We start from the raw sequence: 25,592 nt of genomic DNA on the forward strand, positions 1-25,592 counted from the left end.
TGCAAAAACAATAAAACGCGAAAGGAATTGTGTTAACTGCTGTAAGCAATGTGAGGTTGGACTGTGTCATTCCTTGTCCCTAAATATAAATGCATTAATGGGAAGTCCATGGTAGCATATAAATAATGGAAGATGTAAATGTAAAACTCACTCTACAGTTGAGACATTGAATCATGAAGTCACAGAAAAATAAGTCTGAGAATGTTGTTCAAAGCTAATAGAATATAACATCAGCACTACTAAGACTGTCCCTACTAAAAGCACTCTGTTGGCACTGGAGCTCGACCAGGTCAAGGGAAGAAGGGAGGCAGTAGGAAGGAAGAAAGGTTGCAGAAACGTGGCTGGGAGAGAGGGGGAGCAAGTGCACAGGGTAGGAATGTGGCACTGGTGAACTTATTCTGGCTGCAGGCAGAGTGTGTTGTAAGCAGTGCACAATGAGGTGGAGGACTGGATCGGGATGGGGAGGTAGAATAGAGGACAGGGGATGTACCTAATGTGTGGTACTTGGTTACACACAGGTACTGGAAAGTTTATGCAGTAGTTTAGCATTAACCAGAACTGGGCGAATTTGTTTCCACAATTTTACATAAATTGCACATACATATTCTGATCTGCAGACATGACTTCTGCACTTCATCTGACAATTCCTTCAGTGCGACATTGTAGGTGCTTGTAGATGCTGTATCTTATCCATAGGTCTACTGCAGACACATCTAGCAAATTACACCAGTAATATTAAAATTAAAGGTAAGGTGTGACCAGTAGTTGAGATACTGAGTTTTCGATATACACACAAATAAGAGGAAAACACTTAAACTTCTGAACGACATCAGATTATCCCTACAGCACATTTGCACCCATAATCTTCCTGTCCTCCATCTCCACTTGCCCGTCCCCATTCCCCTTGCTCTCCTTACCCTCTCCTGGTGTCTACTCCCTCCCAATTTACTGCTTCTCTTCGTTGTGTGCCACATGCAACTTGCTCACTGGTGTCAAATCCCTGTTCCAGCCATCAACCACCTGTCTCCTATCACTTAACTCCCCACGACACAATCCCTCTTCCCAGTCAAAATCCAGCATTGGTAGTTGGCTGTAACAAAGTAACTGCTCAACACCTAAAGTAGATGATAAGCTGCTATCTTTATTGTTTCAATATTTGTATCCCATCCATGATTTTCCAGAATCACAGTTCTAGAAGAACACATAACAAAAAAAATTAAGTGAATGCAGTATACAGCGCTGATGTCCAACATTATTAACAGCGTACAAAGGTGAGTACCAAAATCGGTTCTTGTATGTGTCTCCTTCAGTTTTTTTTGTTGTGCTATAACTTCTCCAGTTAGAAAACACCTTTATATCTACAATCAAAATATCCACGGGTGTACTGCCGGTCTACAGTGTCCAACGGGCACAATATTTCGGCGATCATACATGTCGCCATCATCACCTGATGATGGCGACATGTATGATCCCGAAATATTGTGCCCGTTGGACACTGTAGACCGGCAGTACACCCGTGGATATTTTGATTATCAAATATGCCGGGAGAAACTCAAGAATCACACCTTTATATCTAATATTAGTTTTGGCAAAGGGCTTTATCTGTGTGATTATCTCTCACAATTTCCACATAAAGCTCAGTTCTCTATTAACTTTTCCAAAGCTTTTTCAACTGCCTTTAGTAAAACAGGATGTAAAAGGATTTACCACATAGCAGCTGATTCATGAAAGGTGTTTGCAGAAATAATGTTAATTTGATGTGTGCGTGCCATCACTATAAGTGGTATATATTGTCGCAAATGTTTTGACAGGTTGAATTACTGTGTGCTCACTGAAAACCCTATAGGCTTAGACATATCACGATTGTATTTGAATGATACACACTGCAGTTCATAGCTAATGTAAAACTTAGGTTTCACACCAGTACCTCATAAAATCTGTACTGAAGTGTTTTGGTTATGTTAAATGCAGGATGAATTTACAAACACGAGTAGAGAAGACAGTGAAGAATTTATTGTTTTTTATACAAACAACTTTCTAATTTACAAATACTGGTTTATCAATGCAATCAGAGTTGCATGCTAAATCCGTATGTACATTTTTTTAAATACAGGAGATTATATTTTTTTACACATTCCAGTCTTATAACAACATGATTTTAATTACAGCTGGAAATACTTCAATTAAAAGCATGATACACTCAAAATGACAATTTGTTCAATTCACACAATCTTAGTGACATGTACATGGAATTATTAAAACTCACTGGTAAATGGCCCCAAGGAGGCAACCAATCTCAGCTTCTGGCCATCAGGAGTAGTAAATTCAATAGTTTGCTCACCCATAATATTTTCACCTTCCACATCTGGAACATGTTCATTAAGACTGACCTGCTCACCCTGAAAAGAGGAAAAGAAAACTTACAAAGTTTGATCAAATGCCAGTCGACTCAACTGCTGAATCTTTGTGTTGTTCTGTAGCTTTGTACGATTTTAAAAAGTAGAGTACTGTTTTTGGAATAGTTCCAAATGTTGCCACAAATCCAGCCCACTGACTTCCGATTTGCCAAACAGCTTATTTTGGTGTACTCTGTGCTAAACAGGAAGAAATTTGTTTTAAAACAAATTTTGGCCTGTGCATTACAACAGTGACTTCCTTCAAGCACAGCTCAGAGTTGAGCAGAACATGCATAAGAAAGATAGAGAGAGAAGAGGATTAAATCTTTGTGTCAGTGATACACAGACATTTAAAAATGATTGTACACTGGTAACAGGGACAATGATAATTCAAACTGTATTGTAATGCATAGTATCACTTAGCCATAGCATTTAGCTGCATTTGGTGTAAAAAATGTACAGATCTCAAAAATAAAATGCAACACTACTTGAAGTTACAAATGAATATTTTGGACTGTAACAATATCTGAATATAATGCCCCTGAATTCATGAACAAGGAAAATTGTGGAAAATTTTGCATGGAACAACTGTTACCATGCAGCTATGTGGCACACATAGGCTAACAATTACAATGAAGATAATTAAAGACAACAGTTAAAAACTGAAAACAAAACCCACTCAAAGAGACAGCATGAAGATTTCTCAAGCGCAGCAACATCATTCAAACTATCTGCCGCTATCGTGAGGCACAAACCACTGAAGATCTGCATTGTATGCTCATCCGTGGTTACCACTACCAGCAGATGAGCACTAGCTACTTGTAGGTACTACAAGCATGTTGCAATTAATTGGATTTTGCCTTTTTGGAGGCAACATGGTAGGCTCTGTTGGCCAATGAAATATACCATCTCCACACAATAAATTTTGCTTCTTGGCATTCACTGTGAACAAAAGCACATATCCCAGAATGCCAAGAAATGTGAAGGTCATGGTCAAGCAAATACCTGTAATGGAACTTTGGTCAATGGCACTGATCCTCTTCACCAACAAGCACAGGGTCTATCAGACACCTAATAACTGTTGCAGAAGAATGTGGAGATGGCTAGGTACCAACACGTGCCCAGTCCTTAGTCTTCAGCAGGGATATGGGTCACTCTCATTCTGAGCCCATATCCTGTACATATGTTGAATGCCGCTCATTTATGTAGAGCGTAATAGAGAGATGTTAATATGGGAGAGGATCATTATTTTGACAAAGGATTCGTCTTTTTGAGACACACAATTTATACGAATATCACACCCACATCACGACCATATTCCTCCAGGATGCTGTAATCATCTGAATAAAATATCCTGCATTACCTGATGACATATCCTGACTGAGCACTCTTGAGACAGGCTGAAACTTGTAATGCATTGTTGTAGGAACCTTCACACACACTGGATGAAATACACATCTTAAGGCCATCATCAGAGAGTGGAACAGGCTGGATGAATTACAGTAAAACCTCAAATTAAAAAACCTGCTTTTAAGGAAACTATGCTTTCAATATATACTTCCATAAGTCCTGTGAAACTCCCAAAAAAACATTATTTCTCCCCACTTTTAATGAAGCCCCGCTTCAAGAAAATGTCCCCTTTTAATAAACATGCAGCATGTTTCAAACTGAAATCCAGTTTTTAAGTAATTCCTATGTTCAAGTGAGTTTCTGATTTCTTTCCATTTAACACAGATCATATTTATTGTTGTGTAATGCAGCAAATGGTAATTGATTCAACCAGCCAATATGTATCTAGAATGTAGTCAATAACTTCTTCCCTTGCAGCGAAACGGACAGATGCGTTGAAAGAATCTGAAATTGATTTCCATGTGACAAAGGTCACATGATCTGACATGAAGCATATTAAAAAATAAGTAGTATTCTCAAATGCCAATGTCGACAGTTACTGTGGATTCACAAAGCAAGAATATTTGTATGTCTAAACTCAATGATGTGGAAAATGTTCTACAGCAATTTCAAGGACTGAGAAGTGAAAGCATTCTCAAAGAGACATACTACAAGAGAAGGCTCTTGAAATTGTTCTGAAGGTTGGGATTTAAAACTTCCATGTATCAAGCAGCTGTTTGAATCACTAAAAAAATGCAAGAACATTACATTGCCACCACTGATAAAGGGTTATGAGCACAGATACATTATCAACAATGATGAAACTGGTATCTCTCTTAATTTACTTCTTGGAAAATCATTTTCCGTTAAAGGAGAAAAAGAAACAAAAGTAAAAAAGAGTAAAGAAAAGGTGGTGATACTAATGTGTGTAAATGGCGATGGAAGTGAGAAGTTTCCCACTATCAACTGCCACGTGTTTCCAAAATATAAAAATGCTAGTTTGTACTTATTAGTGCAACAGCAGTCCCTGGAGACGTCAGAAGCCTTTAGGCCTTTTTCAGGCATTTCCAACCCTATACCTCACAAGGAAACAATTTCTGAGGAATGTAAATGTTGTGTTTCTTCCTCTGAACTGCACAATTCATCTGCAGCCTCTGGAACTGGGCGCAATGCACTGTTATAGCCAAATACAGACTAGCAGTCATGTAGAAATCAATTTCATTCTTTGAGAGGATGGTAGGGACGAACCCTCAGGATTATACATGCTTTGCATAAGTTTGCTGCTGCACTGAATTCTGTAACACAACACAATGTTTAATTGTTTCACAAAAGCAGGCTGTGGTACACAGTTGCTGTTCAATACAACATTGTTTCAGAAGCATAATGGAGTAACAAAACTGGTATTTCTGAAAATGCAACATTAAAGGAACTTTTTTGTTGTGATGATGTCCTGATTCCATACCCAAGATTTTTGTAAATGAAATGTTTATGAAGGAATACAGGTAGGAGCAAGTGGTGATAGTGATGAAGAAAACTGAAACAAGGAATGTGTTGCATCAAGTTTCACTGTTGCTGTACGAAGAGCTGATATTGTCAGGATTTTTCTCTCTTTTAAAGTGGATGAATCAATTCTAACTTATATCAACCAGCTGGGACCACACCTTCTTTTACCACAATGTGTTGGAGGGACAAAATAAGACTTCTTGATTTATATATTTGAATAAATATCTGTGAAACATGTAGTACTTATATATTTACTGCATTGAAATTTATAGCACAGGATATTGGTAATTATTACTTATATCACCTTAATATGTTTCAATTATGATTCTCGGTCACTCCTTCCTTGTGCTCTGGCAAAACCCCTTTTAAGTAAAACATCTATATATGGAAAAAAATATCTGGGTCCTAGAGATTTGTTAAAATCGGGTATTACAGTATGTGTTTACCACATTGTGGGCATCATGTCAAGGAAGATCCTTGCATGTTACAATGTATAGGGGGGGGGGGGATGGTGGTAACAGTGTTGAACTTGACCTGCCAGCAGGCTTTGGTTTCAGGTATGATGTGCACTTTCAAACAGACTGCCTTACAGTCTTTGTCTTTTTTCTTTTCTTTTTTTTTTCTTAACTTTTTATTTCACTCTTTTTCATTTCATTTGTTCTCTTCTCCCTTTGAATCCAAGTCCACACCCATTCATAGATGCGCAGTTGGCATAAAACTTTTTTTCGATATATATTAGAAGTTGGGGAAATATGTCAAAAGATTTTGTGGTTTAACATAATAATTCAAAACTGTGACAGTAGCTAGTAATTCACTTATTTCTTGCAACATTTTTGCCTGTGCTTTTCTCACCTCAAATTAAATTTTGTTTCCTATGCTAGGTATTTCCCCTTTATCATCAATTATGTTACCTTCCTATAACAAACAACTTGTCAGACAGCTATATTTCATTACTTGACATTTGATAAATACTGAAAATTGTAAATAAATATACTTTTCTCCATTCCTAAGAACAGTTAAATCAATTACAAATACAACACTGTTTAGGTAAATTCTGTTAACAACAAATTGTAAAAAAAAAATAATAATAATAATAATTTGGTTTACCCTGCGAAAGCCACCTTAGATGTGTATGAAGCACTGCCACCCCCCCCCCCTCCTCCTCTTTTTCTTGTACCAGTCACAAATAGTTTGCAGGAGCTCAAATCTTTTCAATTTGAACTACATGGTCTTTTTGTGAGATATAGATAGAAGCAATATATTTGTTGACTCTTCTACGAATGTATGCTCTCAGAACTTTTAACAGTAAAGCACACCATGATCTGAACGTGTGGTATCTGCCACCAGAGTTGGCTGGGCATCTCTGTGATGGTTTTGCACTTGCTAAATGAACTTCTACCAAAAGGTGCTTCTCTACTTTTGATCTCTCAATTTTCTCTATCAATCCTATCTGGTAAGAATCCCAACTGATGGACAATATTCAAGTATTGGTCGAACAAGGATTTTGTAAACTGCTTCCTTTGTAAACTGTAAACCTATATCATGGGTCAACTAGCAGTAATTCTCAGGAACAAAATCTATGAAAATTTAATGTTTTCGGGTGTATTTAAGTAAAATAGAACTCTCCTCAGCCTGAGGCAATTATAGGGGGATGTAAATAAAAATTTATACAACAGACAAACAGCCCAAGCACATCAGCAATGGATAAGTATGAACACTTACCTGAGGTGCAGTGACAACAACTTGCTTTGCCTCTGACTGCTCAGAAGTTGCTTCTGAAATACTATCAAGTTGGGATGCTATCTCCCCCGAGAAAACTTGAGTACCAGATGTTGCTAACTGCACAGGAATGCTTTGTCCATCTGGTGTAGTAACATGGATTGCCTGACCATCAACTGTAGTAATCTGTGCAATAGACATTGGTGTAATCAAGATCAGATTTTAAATTTTCAAAAAAGAAATTCAAAACAAAATTCTGTAAAATAAATACTAACAGAATAACACATATAAACTTACTTAGTGGGTGTGGGGAGTAGCAAAGTAAGTAATATCATCACAAGAAATACCACAAGAAGACATACCACAAGAATGACTATTGCTGAGGGGAAGAAAGAAGTGGAGGAAACTGTGACTTATGAAGAATCTAATATCATGGGTTTAACACTACCAAGAATAACCCTCTTACACTAATTAGACACTTCTTAACTTTATTTATGCTATTTGGTGTATATACATGCAGCATAGTCTCTTGCCTGAGACAGCTAGAGTACCGAGATTTCCTTTCATGGCTATGGTAGTAACAATAACTGCAAATGTATAAATTATCCAGAAATTATACTACTTTCAGTTCAATGCTACTTCAACTTGCAGCCACTAGCTCCCATGTACTGTTATCTACAGTGGTAGTCCTACTGTGTCCCTGTTGCACATTGCATGATATCTCTGCAGTACTGAATACATAGTGAAATATAACTACAGTAAAACCCCACTTTTACACTTTTCAAGGGACTTCAAAAAAATAGTGTAAAATGTGGGTAAATGTAAAATGTGGGAAGCAATGATTTAAGCAGTAAAAGTTACGAGTAGGATACTCCCTTGCACTTTATGTATGACGTGTATACATAACAGGCATCAAAAGACTTGTCAGTGACTTTTTTATTATGTAATAAAGGTCTATTAGCTAATAACAACCGCTGATGTAACTGGAACTGATAACTGTCTGGGAAGTGGAAATGTTTGACTTAATTTCAAACATCATAATTGATGTTTTCATTATTTAAATAATGAAATACTGCACTAGTTATGCATTTTTTCATGCTTAGCGTGACGCGTTTTGAGAATTTTTTCTCGTTGTGAAGTGCAAATACGTAAAAAAGTATTTTGTATGGTGTTTGAATATGTGTTATTCTGTGTCTTTTTGACCTTATCAGGTACTGTGACCTATCAGTTATGTAGAAAACCACACACACACGCAAACTATCACTCACATTGTTTGTTTGTGTAACATCACAAACAATACATACGTAGATACTGCACTTGACAACGAGAATAAATTCTCAAAACACGTTTTGCTCAGCATGAATACAATACATAACTGGCGCTGTACTTACAATAAAAACATTTGAGCAACACAAAGTGAATGACTGTGTCAACTAGCTCTCCATGTGGCCATACGCTGAAACACGCTAAGTATGGTTTGACAAAGGTGTCACGATGATCACAACAATCACGAAACTGCATTCACACAGTAGAGACAGTTTGGAAATGGTACAACTTTTACTCGTTTACCCGTTCAAATCCGCTGAATAGAGTGCCCTGGTGTCAAGAAACTTAACCACTTAATGTTTGTAAACACTACTGGACGGCCAACATTATGCCAGCATCATATTTTCTCCACAAACATTTTTTCGTAATGCATAAATCACGGAAAATTATAAATATGTTGACGCAAAATCAGGTGCAAATTAATATTGTGGACTTAGGAAATTTGATGGGACTGATAAAAAATGTCGTAAACAGTGGGAAAACGTTAATTCCAGGAACGTAAAAGCAGGGTTATACTATATTAGCCTACATCATTAACATCACCTGTAGGGTACTTGCTGATTTGATTAAAAATCCCACAGTTTAAAGTGCTCATTTAAAGAGCAGAATTTAATAATAATGTAGATAGGTAGAGTTTTAAAATCATTATGGAATACAAAATTATTCCAAACCATAAGAAAAGGTAAGTATAACTGAAACACACTATGTGTAACCAATTAATTTGGAAAACATAACACTTTCTAAGTATTTAGGATAAGGTTTGTTCCCTCACAGGATTTTGGAAGACATTCACCTATAGTAGAGGCTTTGTTGGGAGCTATAGCCACTTGATGCCATGGGTCAGCATTTTAATAACACACTATCGAAATGTGACACAATGTTGAAGGTTGTGCCAGAAACAATACACCCACTTCGCTCTTTTTGATGAAGCCACACCCACTCTACAATTATTCTCCTTGAAAATACCACACAGTGGGGATTTTTCTCCCTTGCATATTTGTTAAGTCTATAATATATGGCTTCATCTGTACTTCTGGAATATTTGCCGAAATTCCAAACTCTGTACTGTTTTGGTGCTATTAGGATCTCCCACCCTGGATATTTCAAATTTTCACAAATCAGATCTCTTTGCAAATGGATAGTGAATGAAGTGTGAATTGATACAGTGTCTCAAACAGTACCACAGTTATCAATCGGGCTTTAGTATAATAATAAATACGATAATTTCATGATCCAATAAATTTATTAACATTAAGAATACCTGCAATGCTCTTCCATCCTGCATTGTAAATTGGATAGGATTACCATCTTCATCCATAACTTGGAGTGCATGAGGGGCTGATTCTATCTGGTATGTTGCTTCTGGTGGCAGTTCTATCTTATTTTCAACAGAGGCAGTATTTGAAGTAGTCTCCTGAAGTATAGCTTCAGTAGATGGCTGAAAGAAATGACATTTACTAAGCAGGTTAGCAAGTATACAGTCTCAATTTGCAAATGTTCTCAGGAGAGAACACAATGAAAATGGTTCCCAGAACAGTGATATATTTAAATCAAGGAGGAATAAAAATTTTACATTACTTTCTCAAAAACTGTTTGGATCCTCAACGGGTTGATGATGATGGTTTATGGCGGAGGGCACTAAACAGCTAGGTCATCAGCATCCTTGCATTAACATTATACCGAAGAAGATTTTCATAATGTATGGAAGGAGATCAATAAACTGGAAAACTACGTTTGATCTCACCACAGGAAACGTAAAGCAACCACAAGAAGATGAGGTTCAGAAAAGCCCGTAATAAAACGCCAGCAAGACACAGTGGGATAACTAAATGAAATTGTGGAGAAAATACCTGTAAAGATGCTGTTAAAAAAAGGGACAAACAAGCGTGGCTGGATGACGACTTCGAAATAATACGTGACCAAGCCACTCTGTGACACATTAAGATTGTACACCAAGTATTTAGGGAAGAATTCTGGACACCACGCAAAATTTTAAGACACAAACAACACTTGCCTCATTATCAGTTAAAATAGAGGAAAGATCCCGTGGGAGACCCAGTTCAACCCTCAGGTCGTCATATAACACACACTCAGTTAAAAGATGTCATACTGACAGCTGCGTCCCGCATCTCTGACATACTGGAGGCTCCTCCCAACATAAGAGGAAGCCATTTGTCAATGGACAATGTCCCACTCTAAGCTGAGTAAGGGCTACTTCTTCACACCGCCCCAAGCGGAAGGAGGTGATCCATGGTTGCACTGAAGTCTTGATGGAATGCAGTTTGTTGTTCTTCATTTCCAGCCACTGGGACTCCCACCGACAAATGGCCTTCCTGGTCACAAATGAAGTGACAGCCCACAGAGAGACTGAACAGCAGGCAGGAGGAGGAAGGGAGCAAGCCTCCTTAGTAGCAGCATCAGCGAGTTCACTTCCCTGGATTCCTAGGTGCCCTGGAACCCAGAGGGGGGGGGGGGGGGGGGGGAAGGATTTCCATGTTTGGCCTGTGCAAGAGAAGGAGAGCATCCTGTACCTGTTGCACTATCCGATCTGCTGGGTACATCTGTCCAACAGCGAGAAGGGCACTTTGAGAATTAGAGCAGATGATAAATTTTTTGTCAAGACGCCTTCTCGTCTGCTCCATTGCCTTCAGGATAGCAAAGAGTTCCACGTAATAAACTGAAAACTGCTCTGGGAGCCGTATTCTGAGGACAATCTCAGGGAACACGACAGAACAACCACAAAACATCTCCCTGTTTACAACCAACCGTGTAGACGGTAATAAAATCTGGGTGGCTATGTAAAATTTCATTAAATTTAATTTTAAAAACATATCTGGGGTACAATGTTACTTGTAAGCAGTCGGTTCTAAAAGCAATCTGGGCCTTGGTAATAGCCAGGGGGAGGCCCTAATCCACCCCTGGCTTAGGACCTTAATGTCCCCCACCTGTAATAACTCAAGGCTTTCCCTTGCACAGGTCCCAAATGGCCATGTCGCATGTGGTCGATGATCGAATAGCCATTCCAGAGGCGGCTGAAGAATGTAATTGGATGCTGGCAATGTAAGAATGGAGAATGCTTGGCGTACTACAAGAAGAAGACGTCGATTAGACAGTGGAGGATCACAAGCCTCCGCACACAAACTAACAACAGGGCTTGTGCGATAGGCCCCTGTCGACAGCCTAATGCCCTTGTGATGAACTGCATCCAGCCTTTTAACTAATAAGGCCTTGCAGACCCATAAATCTGGCATCCGTATTCAAGCCGGGGTCGCACAAAAGCCTTACAAAGTTGGAGCAGACACGCTCTGTTGGCTCCCCAAGACCTATGACTGACACATTTAAGAATGTTTAAGGCCTTGAGACATCTCAGTTTCAGTTCTTTAAGGTGTGGCAACCATGTTAACTTCTCATCAAAAATAAGACCCAGATACTTCACCTTTTCCTTTAAAGTGAGAACAGTGTCCCCCAGTTTTAAAACGGGCAAATTAAACAGACAGCGGGAACGATTAAAATCAACACAAACTGTTTTCTCTATTGAGAATCTAAAGCTGTGGTGCAAGACCATTCCTCCAAATGTCTGATCGTCAGTTGCAATTGCCGAGTAGCTGTGGTGAGGCTGGAGGATGCACAGAAGATGGAGAAGTCGTCCACAAACAAGGAACATAGTACTGGACTTCGCATTGTGGTTGTAATACTATTGATTGCAATGGCAAAAGCCGTGGCACTTAAAACACCCCCTTGAGGGACACCAGTCTCCCGCTTAAAACAGTCAGACAGAGCATTCCCAACCCTGTATCTAAAAACTGTCAGAGAGAAAGGATCGTATGAAGGTTGGTAGGCATCCGCAGAATCCCCACTGATGGAGGTGCGACGATCAATTCTGTAATTCAACTCACCCTGAGATATAAATAAAAACGAAAGAACATCTAAAAAACATCAGAACTGTTCAAGTAGTTTCCAAGTAAGTAAATATTTGCACCCCGTACAATTACAGAAATGAAAAAAGTTATCTGTTATTGTTGACTGATCTCAACAAACACAATAATTATTAAATTCAATACTTTTAGAGTTTATAATTCCATCCAAGGATGAATGTATGTGCCTGTCAATCAATAGTCAGGCAACTATGATGGGATGGTAACATCCCCCCCCCCCCCCAAAAAAAAAAGTGAGGAATTATTTTTTAAAAGCTATATATTTTTGAATTGTTTACAACCTTATCCCCTTCAAAGGCAACGGCCTTGCCGTAGTGGATACATCGGTTCCCGTCAGATCACTCAAGTTAAACGCTGTCGGGCATGGCCAGCTCTTGGATGGGTGACCATCTGGACTGCCATGGGCTGTTACCATTTTTCGGGGTGCACTCAGCCTCGTGATGCCAACAGAGTAGCTACTCGACCGAGTAGTAGTGGCCCTGGTCAAAGAAAACCATCATAACGACCGGAAGTGTGGTGTGCTGACCACACCATCCGCATTCTCAGCTGAGGATGACATGGCGGTCGGATGGTCTCGATGGGCCACTTGTGGCCTGAAGATGGAGTGCTTTATCCCCTTCAAAATACTATCCATTCCATTACAACTAATATACTTCTCCCACAGGTGCTTCCACTGTTCAAAACCGTTTTTGTAGTCATCTTTAGAAATGGCTTACAGCTCTTCCCTCGTTTTTTTCTCTCGACTTCTTCAGTGTTTTCAAATCGGTATCCTTTCATGTCCCCTTGCATGGAAGTAATAAAAAGTCACACAGAACCAGGTCAGGCGAGTAAGGTGTGTGGTCCAGTGGAACCATGCGATTTTTTGCCAAAAACTGTAACAGAAATGGCTGTGTGTGCAGGTGCGTTGTCGTGATGGAAGAACCAGTCTCATGTCTGCCCAAATCTTCCATTTAAATGTGCTGCACTCAGCTCCAATATAACCCACTAATCTCTGACAGTTGATCCATTGTCTGTCAATGGTCTGTGAAAACAAGCTCTCAAATTTTTCCAATATTTTCATCGATTTTTTCCAATATTTTCATCGATTCGGTCAGTTGATGGACATCCAGAACAAGGTTTGTCATCAATCATCACAACACCATTTTTAAATCGTGCTAATCACTCTTCCACTTGAGTTTTTCCCATAGTGTCATCTTGGTAAGCTGTTTTCAACATTAAAACAGTTTCAGCAGCATTTTTACTAAGTAGAAAACAAAATTTCACAGCTGCACATTGTTCACTTAAACTTGCCGTCATAAAAAAACAAAAGCACTAGCAAAAGCAATCATTGGAGATTAACAGAACAAGCCACGTTGACAACACAGATGGCACTGAACTGGCAATGAGTTGCACTACGTATACACACCTAGCAGCAGAAACGCTTACTACACGAGGATTTTTCTTTTATGCCCATTTGTACAGTTTCCACTTATGTAACACCCCTTCCTTCAGTTTTTTTTCTTTCTTTTTAATGAATGTTCATTTAATAAGCCTCTAATCTCTTCTAACAGCAATATTTATAGTACTTATGGTCAAATGGCTCCCAAAACACTCTTCCTTGTATCATCTGTTCAAAATATTTCCCACACAGGAAGATTCAAATTAATGTTAATATGCCTTTACAAGAAACAGAAAATATGCCACAGGCGCTATTCTTCATTTTTCAACAGAGAAATAGCAGAAAGCTGAAACAGAAAGGTATCTTCAACTTCATGAATGTCTTCTCATACAAACCCAAATTTTCTCAGTGGCGGGGTAGACGCGTGGCAACAACAGAAAGGAAGTTACCCGAGCTAGCAGAATCATCAAACCCCCCCGCATTAATTCCCAAATGCATATATCGCTTCTCCAAACAGTTCCTCCTTCCCCAGCCAAGGTAATGCAATTCTTTCCCCTGGATGTTGCACTAACACTATAAAGAGAGAAAGATATTTTACTTATACACTTGTGTCATTCATCATTATGAACATAAGAGTAGTTATTTGTACCCTCATGTTTTAGTTCCTTGTTTTCATCCTGAAATGTTTATTATACTAACATTTTTGCAGATTAAACTCTCTTCTACCTGCACTGTTTTGCCATACTTCTGGTTCTTTTTTTCTCTCTCTCTCTCTCTCTCTCTCTCATTTATTAGGTTGGGTTCTCTCTGTTCTTCTGTTCTTTATGATTTCCACTTCTCTCAAAACGTATATCCCACATGTACACCCATGTCGAGTCGAATAAAAGTAGTTGTCATGCCACTCTTGCAAGAGACTTCAATATATGAAGCCCCTCCGCTCTCGGTTCCATCACTCATATCAATCTTGCTGCACGTTATCCTTCTTGTTTTCATCTTTAATATTTTTAATTTCTCCTGCTGACCTGCACTGTACAGCATTATAGTACTTCATCACTCTGCCCACTTTACAGTTTCTTGATCACATACAGTAAAACCCCTTTCTAATGAATCTTCTGGGGACCAGAATATTTGTTCCTTAAATGGGGGTTTTGCCCATGTACATGGAAATACTGATGGAGAATGATAATTCGAACATATTTAGTGATATAAGTGCTGTTTAATCACAAAATTACCAATATCCTGAACCACAAACTTACATACAACAAATACACAATTACAATATCTTTCACAGACCATATCCTTTATTTTTTTTTAAATTCAAGAAATCCTGTTTGGTTTGTCCTCCTGGCATAGTGTAGTGACAGAAGTTGTTACTCCAGCTGGTCGATATAAATTAGAATCGATTCATCAACATTACAAGAGGAAAAGAAATTCCTGACACTGTAAATTCCTTGTAACAGTGATGCAATGCCCTCCTTTTCTTCTTTGTTTTCATAATTGTCACCGCCAGCTCCTACCTGTGTTCCTTCATAAGCATGTCACTTGTATCAATCTCTGGTATGGAAGTCATATCATCATCACTACATCAATGTCCTTGAATGCTAAATTTTCAGAAATATCAGTTTTGCTGCTCCATCATTCGCCTGGAATGTCGTCGTCTTCAGCAGCAACTGATATCCATAGCCACACTTTGTGAAGCAAGTTTACACTGTTGTGTTACAGAACTCCACCCAACAACAAATATATGCTGGAGAGGCTAAAGACGACATACGCAGTTTGGAGGAAGGAACACAACATTTACATTCCTCAAAAATTGTTTACTTAGGATGTGCATGACAAAGTCAATAATAAGTCCAGTTCCTTCCTGCAACACCCATCTCGGCACCAATGCCTGAAAAAGTTGTAAAAGATCTCTGACATCTCTAGTGTCTGCTGTTGTATTCTTCAGTACAAAGTGATGTAATTAATAGTGAAGGCAATATTTAACTCCATCACTAGTTACGCACAATAGTGCTGTCCCCTTTTTTACTTTTAGTTTATTTATTTATTTTTTTACCTCTGTGGCATATTTCTCTTAACAGAACATGATTCTGGTGGAAGTAAATTATAAAAAACGCCAGTTTCATCAGCAGTGAAAATGAATCTGGGCTCAAGTCCTGTATCAATCGTGGCAATGTAATGTTCTTCCAATAGTTTACACTTTCTGTGACTAGAGCCTCAGTTTAACTACGTACACTTTGAAATGATAGATTATGATGACTTTTTTTTAAACAATTCATCCAGCCATTCAATGCACTGAAATTTTCAGTTTCAATCTGTAGAATGATCTCACAAACTTTCCCTCTAAGTATGTTTCTACTTATAGGAATTCTTCCACTTCTCAGTCCTCAAAACTACATTAGAAGAGTATTTTCCACATCAGTGAATGTACACATACGAATGTTCCCTGTTTATGGATCTACAGGAATTGTTAGCTTCAGCATTTAAGAACTCTTCCTTATTACTGAATATGTCGCACTTGCAGATGGCGCTAAATCGTAGTTCTTCACCATGTCAAAAATATTTGTGTTAAGATTGTCATCAACGTCACATATGATCAATCAGCTTTCAATGTCTACAGGCCGTAAGTCTATAAAAGTGAAACCGATAACTTCTATTTCCGATTTGTTCAACACGTGCTGGGATCGCAACAAGGGAAGTCGAGTTATTGAACTCGATCTATGCAGGTGTCTACCAGTTGACTAGATTACCATTTCCTGTGTCACAAGACACAAATATGGCCTGTGTGAGACAAAATATAAAGAAATCGGAAACTTACTTGAAAATTTTCAATTTGCAAAATTTTTAATGTTTCTTAGTTAAAAGCAGAATTTTTCTTAAAGTTTTGCCAGAATTGAAATGAATATTCATCAAATGCAGGATTTCCTTAAAGGCAGGTTCATTAATGCAGGGTTTTACCGTACATTTAATTACTGATGTGTACGTATGATCATTTACTCTTCTTTTGGCAGTATGAATCTACTACTATCCACTTTCAGTTACAATAATTTCTTTTTAAAATTAAAACAATTTTCAATTCTTGTCTTATAACAATCTTTTCTCTGACTAGCCTCACAGTAAACTATTATTCATTCTGCCTGCAGACCAATTCTGAACTCCATTTTGTCATAGCCAAACTCCAATACCACAAAATTCTAAAATCCTTTCTAGCACTTGGCATATCTCACAATGGACTTTCCATAAAAATCCGTCTCCAACTGAGATCCAATCTTCCACAAAGATCACCACCTTTTCCAATTTTCATCAGCCTAGTCCTCCCCCACATAATCATACCACCTAGACATAGACCATAATAAACTACCTTTGCTCCATTCACAAGATCCTTCAACTCTGTTAGTATGATTTCTGTATCTCTATTCCCAATCACCTTCTGCGAATTCTACACTGCCATCCATCCATTTGAAAAAAATTTGACCCCTACATAAATATCAATCCTCTTAAAAACCAAGTTTAATCACACTATGGTGTCAGTTACTTTTATGAGTTTCTTTCAGTGGAAATATAGCTTCGTTTATTGACAACAGCAATCTCCAACCACACAATCAGTCTTATCTTATTCAGTTTCCACCTATCGCAAAGTTTGACCCAGTTCCACAAACACCTTTCTCACTGGTCAAGTCGTCACAGACATGGAACAAACTATTTGACCTAAAAAGTAATTTTATCTTTATCATACTTCTCAATGACAAGGGTTCCGCCAACATCATATTCCATCACTGTGGCTTAGTGGCTGAAGCATTACACTACCTTTGCAGGACCTCTATTTACTAATCTTATCACTATAATCTCACCACAGAAACACACTGACCAAAAACTCCACAAAACATTAGATCTATCACAAAACATGTAACCTGAATCCATCTCTCTCTGCACATTGGCATCCATCTGTTATTGTCGCCAAAGTTGAACAAACTACTACTCACTGCTAGTAACAAGACTCTCATAGAAATATCTTCTGCCTTTCTTGACTAGCATCGCCAACTTGGCTTGACAACCAACCAGCTGTCTACCTGTACGAATGATCACACACAATCTGTAGCTAACCACAGATTGTAATTTCTCTGCTGGTAAATCTGCTAGAGACCACAATGGCATCAACTTCACAACTCGTGCCACTGAGATCTTTTCTTCAGCACCAGCTCCACTGAGCTGTTATGGTTGGAATTCCCTCTCCAGCATATCCCCATAATCCTCCTGGTGTAAACCTTATCCACTTTTTTGACAACTCTCTCCCTAATACTGAATTGCCTTCCTATTACTTTCCTATCCTACATTTCTGCCCACTTTCCACATCTTTCCAGCCCTCTTTCACATTAACCCGCTCAGTCACCCACCAACAAAACACACTCCACCGCCTCAGTTTTGTTACTCTTACCAAAACTAATCACATTTCACTATTTTCACTGTCACCATGACACGCCTCCCCCAAAATAATTAATGGGTTAGCACCACCACCACCAATCCATCCATCCATCCATCCATCCCCCTCTCCACCCCCCCCCCCCCTCTCATATGCATGTAAACGGTTCCCTGTACCATTTTTTGGTGGTGATTTACACAAAGGTATTTATATTACCGTAAATATTAGCGCAATTATGTCTAAATTTTAGTGTATTTAAAACCACGTAACTTTTACAGGATACCAACACCAAAAACATACTGACCTGTTCTGGAGGAGCCTCAACATTTTCTACAAAATGGAGTGTTCTTGCTTCATTTGGATCATCAGGATCCTGGTACGTAACATATATGATTTGCTCAACGCTGTTCCCTTGTGCTTCTGTGGTTGTTACTTCACTGCCACCTTCCTGTCCATCTTCCTTTGTCAAGTGATTACGTATTATATTCCAAACTGTTCGGTCAACTGAAGCAGAGCTACTGGAAGCATTGTCTACTTTAGGATCCCTATGTACCTGTAAGCACACTGCACAATTTTAAAAGAAATACTTGAAAATACTCAAAAGTTACTAACATATTATCCTTGTTTTCAAGCTTACCTTTTTATGTTTTGTGAGATTTGAGCAGTCAGCAAAAGCTTTCCCACAAATATTGCACGTATATGGTTTCTCACCTGCAGGAGCAGAACAAAATGGTAAATATGTCTTAAATGAAATGATTCAGCAATTCCCTGCAAAATATAGTAATGGAATTAGAATGTTGGACGTTACGTTCTCATTTACCTGTGTGGAGACGTAAATGTTTCTTCAGTGCCCACTGTTCCGTGAAGCCTCTAGCACAGTAATGACACTGAAACGGTCTCTCACCTCTATGCCTTCTGGTATGACACTTCCATGTGTCTTTATGAAGAAAGGATTTATTGCAGTACTCACATTTCCACGGTCTTTCCCCTGTATGTCTTTTTACATGGAGTTTAAACTGGAAGACAAAAAGAAACAGATTAATCAATGAAAGTACATAGTTGCAGAGACAGGATTAAAACTTGTGCATACAAATAAAAATCTAAACAAATGAGTTCTCATAAATAGGGCAATACATTTTTTAATGCTATCTTGAGATTAACATCATTAAGCTTTTAGTATGTGTGTTCACATATTTTTAGCTAGAGAAGTTTTCAAAATTTTGAGAGTATTTCAGCATGTGGAGCATAAATCCTTTCTTCATCTTATTTGTAAATTATTTTGATCCCAACATGCTAGCTAAACAAAAATTGCTTAACGTGCACAAATCCCCTCCATACGACTGAATTAAGATTCAGTGAGGGCTCGCAACAGAATACACAACTCCTGATGCACTTTTTTCATGAGCCAGCGCTATCCCCTGTTAGGCAAGTTATGCAACTATCCAAATCACAATATCTCACACAAATAAAATTTTGATTTGTGTGTGTGTGTGTGTGTGTGTGTGTGTGTGTGTGTGTGTGTGTGTGTGTGTGCATTTTGTACTCTAGGTCATGAAAAGACCTCTTATGAAAGTTTTCGTTTTCTTTCGTGTGTGCCTGTCAATAACTCAAAACATATGCAATTTGGTGAGAGATCTCCTTTATGCCAAATAAACTTATGAGCAGCTTCTACATAGATCAATCAAAAAAGGCAAAAAAACTGATATGAAAGAGACAGTGTCCAAGAGTCTTAAGGCATGCATTAAGATCACTGTCAACTTCCATATGCATGCGTTCAAAAAACTTATTGCAACATTTTGGAACTATCCATCTATATACTATACATACTTGCTCTATTTAACTACAGTAACCACGTATGAATATCTAGTCATAAGATTTATACCACTTGGTGTGAAGTGATGAATTTTTGTGCACAAAAGCTAATTTCAGTAAAAGCAAGATCATCAAATGTGTTCTTGGAAACTATTACGCCATGGATCTGAGATGTACAACTTCATTATTTTTCAATGTCCTAATGAGGTGAGCTGGTCCAAAAGATACTGCATAGTGATCTTTGATCTTTATTTTCTAATATGTAATGACCCAGGAAACTACTTTCAAGTAGCTTCCTACTAGTATGGTACAGTTACTCCAAACTGGCATGTCCCAGGAGGTTGGCCTCCCCTTGTTCGATATAAGAATAACATTGAAGCACTTCTAAGAGAGAAAAATCTTGTTTATCAGTCCCACTGTTCTGTAGAATAATTAAGCAAGTACCATAGTTGTTATCTTCATGTGCTGAATGTGATGACCTTACATGTTCTTGTTGTCTGGACCCCAAGCAGATTAAAGCATTGTCAGGTAGCACTCCTTTCTTTATGTGCACATTTTATAAGCTTGTGACTACAGACCCATTCCATGTTATGTCTGTTTTGTGTTTTTTATGACTGCTGTGTCAGTCTAACAGTGGCAAGTTAACAAATTGTGTAGTCAATGCTACATCAAATACTTTACTGAAACAAACTTCCGTGTGTGTGTGTGTGTGTGTGTGTGTGTGTGTGTGTGTGTGTGTGTGTGTGTCAAACTAATGAAATTGGGAGCCTGTGCTACAAACAAATTTTAACAGTGCATCAACATCTCTCAGTCTATCTCATTATTCACAGCACTTGCAAAAGACAACTAAGAATCATTGAAACACTGTGCAGATAAAGTGATCTAACAACCCAGAGTGAAACACAGTGATATGCCTCTCATAAAGTACGGAACGTGAGTAAAAATCAAATTTTAAAGTACATTTGCAATTATATCCTTAAAAATGCCACATTATGTACCAGTCTGACCATCCAGCCTATTCATCATATCCTACAATCTATAGGTTCTCCAAATGACAATACCTAGGAATGCTTCAGGGGCTTCAAACAAAAAAAAGATGACGACAGATCACAAAAAGACAACTAGTTTCTATTTCATTTAGGGGAGGATTCAATGGACAACAGAGACAATGTGCATGCTCACTTTCTGGTTTCAACAGTGTACACTTGGATTTCAAGTTATAAAAAAAAAAAAAACATGTAGATTTTTTAAATGTTGATTTAATGAACAATTTTGTAGCATTTTAAGGATTCATTCAAAATATGAGAATATAAGCAGCATATTTTTCAACACCCAGTTATGGTACCTTTGTAATCACTCGAATGAGTGATTACCGGAAACTATGTCTGTAGTAGATGGGACAATGGTTTCTCTCTTTATTTTCAAGCACATGAGCCTGCAATAACTACAGAAACTCAGTAAATGTAGTTTTCAGCAAAGACAATGTTGCTACATGGTACATTTATTATCACCATTTTCTGCCTTTAATATCACTTTACCCACACATTTCAATTTTGATACATTAAAACCATATCAAAAGGAAAATACAAGTGTATTATGTTTGTAAATCTCTATTCCTAAAAAATATATTAAAATGAAATTGCACTTTTCTCCGACTATTCTGCTGTGTGATAGTAGCAACAGCCACCAATGTGACACAGGCTCTCACTGACTATTACTCAAATGCATTCCAATTCAAATGACTGAACTAACACCTTACGAAGAATTCTTACTTTCTTTATCAAACTTTTTCATTGTCTGAGTGAGATCATCATTTATCTTATGCTAAACTCTACATTTACATGACTACTCTGCAATTCTCACTTAAAGAGCTTGGCTGAGTGTTCACGGAACCACTTCTAGACTACTACTGCTCCACTGTTCCAATCTGTAATAGCATCTGGGAAAAACACAAACCTAAATCTTTCTGTGCAAGCTCAATCTTCTCTTATTCTTTTATAATTGGTCATTTCTCCCTAAGTAGGTGGGAGTAAATAATATATTTTTGTCCACTTAAAGCATGCCGGATGGCAGAAGGCAGCAACTTACTACGGTTCAATGAAATTCCAAATCATCAAGTTGCGCTGGAGTACACCATTTAAATAAAAACAAACTTCAGAGCAATTTTGGCAGTTCTCCAATTTCACTGAATATATTTCTGCATTCAGACAGAAAATGTGATTAAAATTTTGTAAAAAGTTCTTGTCACAATGCAAAATGTCTTTGTTTTAATGATTACAGTACAATATACAGTACACTGTTGAGCCAAAACATTACGACAACTGCCCAATTGGAGATGGGAAGCTCACTGGTGACACTGTAGACTGTAGCACTGGAAGGATAGTACACAAGCAGAGCACAGACAAATGTGAAATTGTCCTAGTGATGAAGTATGTCACACAAATGGAGAAATCCACTGACATAAGTGACTTTTACAAATTGAAGATTGTTATGGAGTAGTGTCTACGGACGAGTGTTCAGAAAGAGCAAAGCTGATTGGCTGCTCATGCGCTGATGTTGTGAAGACCTACGGGGAAACATTAATGATGGTGAAGCCTTTAAAAAGCGACAAGATTTTGGATGTCTACACCTCATTAAAGAATGTGGAGGTTGGAGGCTTGCCCACTTTGTAAAGTGGGATAAATGACAATCTGAGGCAGATCTTACGACAGATTACAAAGCCGGGGCAGCCATAGGTGTTTCGGAGCACACCATTGACTGCAACCTGTTAAATATGTGGCTCCACTGCAGACAACCTCCTAATTTTCCCATGATGACCAAATGGCATCACCAATTAAAACTGCAGTGGGCATGGGATCATCTGAGATTAGATTGTGCACGAAACAAGGCACCTGATGAGACTAATTTTGTTCCTTGTTGCACTAGGCTGATGGAGATGCCCTGATACATCGGAACTGGGTGAATGGCTGCTTGAAACATGCAGCACATTTTAGACATAGGCTGGTGGGGCAATATCACCATATGGGGGACATTCATCTGGGTTTCCATGGGACCTATAGTATTAGTCTAAGGCACCATCACAGCTGTGGACTATAGGAACATTACTGTGAAGCACCTGCATTCCTTCCCCTGCGGTGATCACATCTTGTAGCAGGACAACTGTCCACGTTACAATTCCAGAAGGGTGCTAATAGTGATTTGAGAAACATGACAGAGAACTCATATTGATGCCTTCGTCACCAAATTAGGCTGATCTGAACTTGGGGGAATGCACCTGGGATGCTATCTGGTGTCAACTCCACGTCCACAAAGCACCAGCCTGTAATTTATGTGACTCGCGTGATCTGGGTGTAGACATTAGGTGCCAAAGGCCTTGTTGAATCAATGTATTGCATTCAAACAATGCAAGATTATTAAGCAGGTAGTCTTAATATTTTGGTTCATCATTGTATGCTTATACAAAGATGATCTGATTTACCGAACGAGATCACTGGCACGTCGATAGACACACAAACAAACACAAATATACACACAAAATTCTAGCTTTCGCAACCAACGGTTGCTTCGTCAGGAAAGAGGGAAGGAAAGGGAAAGATGAAAGGATGTGGGTTTTAAAGGAGAGGGTAAGGAGTCATTCCAACCCCGGGAGCGGAAAGTCTAAGGCACCATCACAGCTACCCTAAGGTTTATATATATATATAGTGTTTTCCTTGTATGTTATGCATGCACTACAAAATTATTACCTACCTGTGATGATGTTGTGAATTTTCGGCCACAAAAGTCACAACAGAAAGGTTTTTCTCCTGTGTGTATTCTCAGGTGTTCTTGTAAATTTCCATTTTGTGAGAAACTTTTATTGCATACATGGCACTGATAAGGCTTTTGACCTAAAGTGTTTGAAAAGTACACTGTTACATTCTGCAGTTATTCATTTCTTTACAAAAATTAGTAATTGTTGAAAATTTTTTGCACTAATAATATGTATATTCTATGAAGGAATCTTATGACTGTCTGTTATCGTTTGCTTCTCATTCTTTGAAATTACTCATATAAAATGAAATATAATAAACATAAATAATCACATCATCATCATAATCATCATCATCATCCAGAAACTTAAACATGATTTTTCAGTTACTTATTTCTCGTTGGTGTTTTCATGGAAATTAATGTCTCTCTTTTGTTAACACTCTCAGCTCTGGGCAGGGGCAGGTAAAGGAACTGTGTTGCAAATAACATTTGTGCAGTACTTTACAGATCTGTACCTAGTGGAACAGTTCATGATGGGAGGGACTCTTCTTGCTATACAGTCTCTGCAAAGAAACTGGTGAAGAAATAGTGGCAACTGCACAACAGGTGTGAAACAGAGCTTAAGAGTATAGATAGGTAATGTACTTTGCTGTCAAAAGGGCAATGCCTGAAGCTTTCAAGAACTAGTGTAGCAGAATCTAACAAAATACAAAGAAATTGTAGTCCTATGAAAAGCTGTCTGTGGCATCAAATTATGTCCAGCCACTCATGGATGACATCCAAAGGCAGAAATGTACTTTTGACTGTTCCTTTACGAAGGAAAATCCAGGTGTGCTGCCATTTTAATGCCTCCACAACTGCAAAGATGAGTGATACACACATTAGTATCATCAGCACTTATAAACTGTTGACATTTTTAAAACTGAACAAATCCCCATGCTCTGATGGAATACCAACCAGATTCTATCCAGAATTTACAGCTGATTTAGCTCCTGTTTTAACCTTACCCCAATAATGCCTTGTGTTGCCATATGGCAATGGTGCACGATTCTCTTAAATATTTTCCTATGTATTCAAATTTCAAGCTACAGTTTTGGGGAGCATTTCCGTCAAAGCAGAGAAGAATGTTGGTTTCTGTCTATCTGTTGTGCTATTATCCAAGTAACACGCCATTGAGAGACATTGCAAGAAACACTAGTGTGCACTTTGAGTATACCAGGCGTTTGAATTACCTGGATTATTTTTCGTGTTCCTTTTATATTTTAGGCTTGGCTTTTCTACATCTACACCTACAATGTGTGATCAAATGTATCTGGACACCTGTCTGAAAATGACTTACAAGTTTGTGGCACCCTACATAGTTAATTCTGGAATTCAATATGGTGTTGGCCACCCTTAGCCTTGATGGCACTTTCTCTCTCGCAGGCATACATTCAATCAGGTGCTTGACAGCCCATTCTTCACAGAGTGCTGCACTGAGGAGAGGTATCGATGTCAATCAGTGAGGCCTGGCACGAAGTCAGTGTTCCAAAACATCCCAAAGGTGTTCTATAGGATTCAGGCCAGGACTCTGTGCAGGCCAGTCCATTACAGGGATGTTATTTGCAAGCAACCACTCCGACACAGGCCATGCATTATGAAAAGGTGCTAAATTGTGTTGAAAGATGCAAGTGCCATCCCCGAATTGCTCTTCAACAGCGGGAAACAAGAAAGTGCTTAAAACATCCATGTAGGCCTGTGCTGTGATAGTGTCACACAAAACGAGTGCAAGCCTCCTCCATGAAAAACACAACCACACCATAACACCACCGCCACCGAATTTTACTGATGGCACAACACACACTGGCAGATGGCGTTCACCGGGCATTCGCCATACCCACACCCTGCCATTGGACCACCATATTGTGTACCATGATTCATCACTTCACACAACATTTTTCCATTGTTCAATCGTCCAATGTTTA

General features: G+C 38.5%; 1 protein-coding gene across 1 annotated transcript in view; it reads right to left on the bottom strand.

The window, feature by feature from the left end:
• Nucleotides 1-2,023: 2,023 nt before the first annotated feature.
• The window catches only part of LOC126236329 (zinc finger protein 599-like), an 85,469-nt gene continuing 61,900 nt past the window's right edge, over nucleotides 2,024-25,592 (bottom strand). The window contains exons 12-18 of the mRNA XM_049945549.1: nucleotides 23,626-23,765; nucleotides 18,887-19,082; nucleotides 18,704-18,777; nucleotides 18,371-18,619; nucleotides 9,595-9,771; nucleotides 7,011-7,193; nucleotides 2,024-2,399 (exon numbers count right to left, since the gene is read on the bottom strand). Of these exons, the coding sequence (XP_049801506.1) occupies nucleotides 2,256-2,399; nucleotides 7,011-7,193; nucleotides 9,595-9,771; nucleotides 18,371-18,619; nucleotides 18,704-18,777; nucleotides 18,887-19,082; nucleotides 23,626-23,765 (1,163 nt within the window). The 3' untranslated portion in view covers nucleotides 2,024-2,255. The remainder of the gene's footprint in view (nucleotides 2,400-7,010; nucleotides 7,194-9,594; nucleotides 9,772-18,370; nucleotides 18,620-18,703; nucleotides 18,778-18,886; nucleotides 19,083-23,625; nucleotides 23,766-25,592) is intronic.

Source organism: Schistocerca nitens, chromosome 2 (assembly GCF_023898315.1).
Source record: "Schistocerca nitens isolate TAMUIC-IGC-003100 chromosome 2, iqSchNite1.1, whole genome shotgun sequence".
Lineage (NCBI taxonomy): Eukaryota > Metazoa > Arthropoda > Insecta > Orthoptera > Acrididae > Schistocerca > Schistocerca nitens.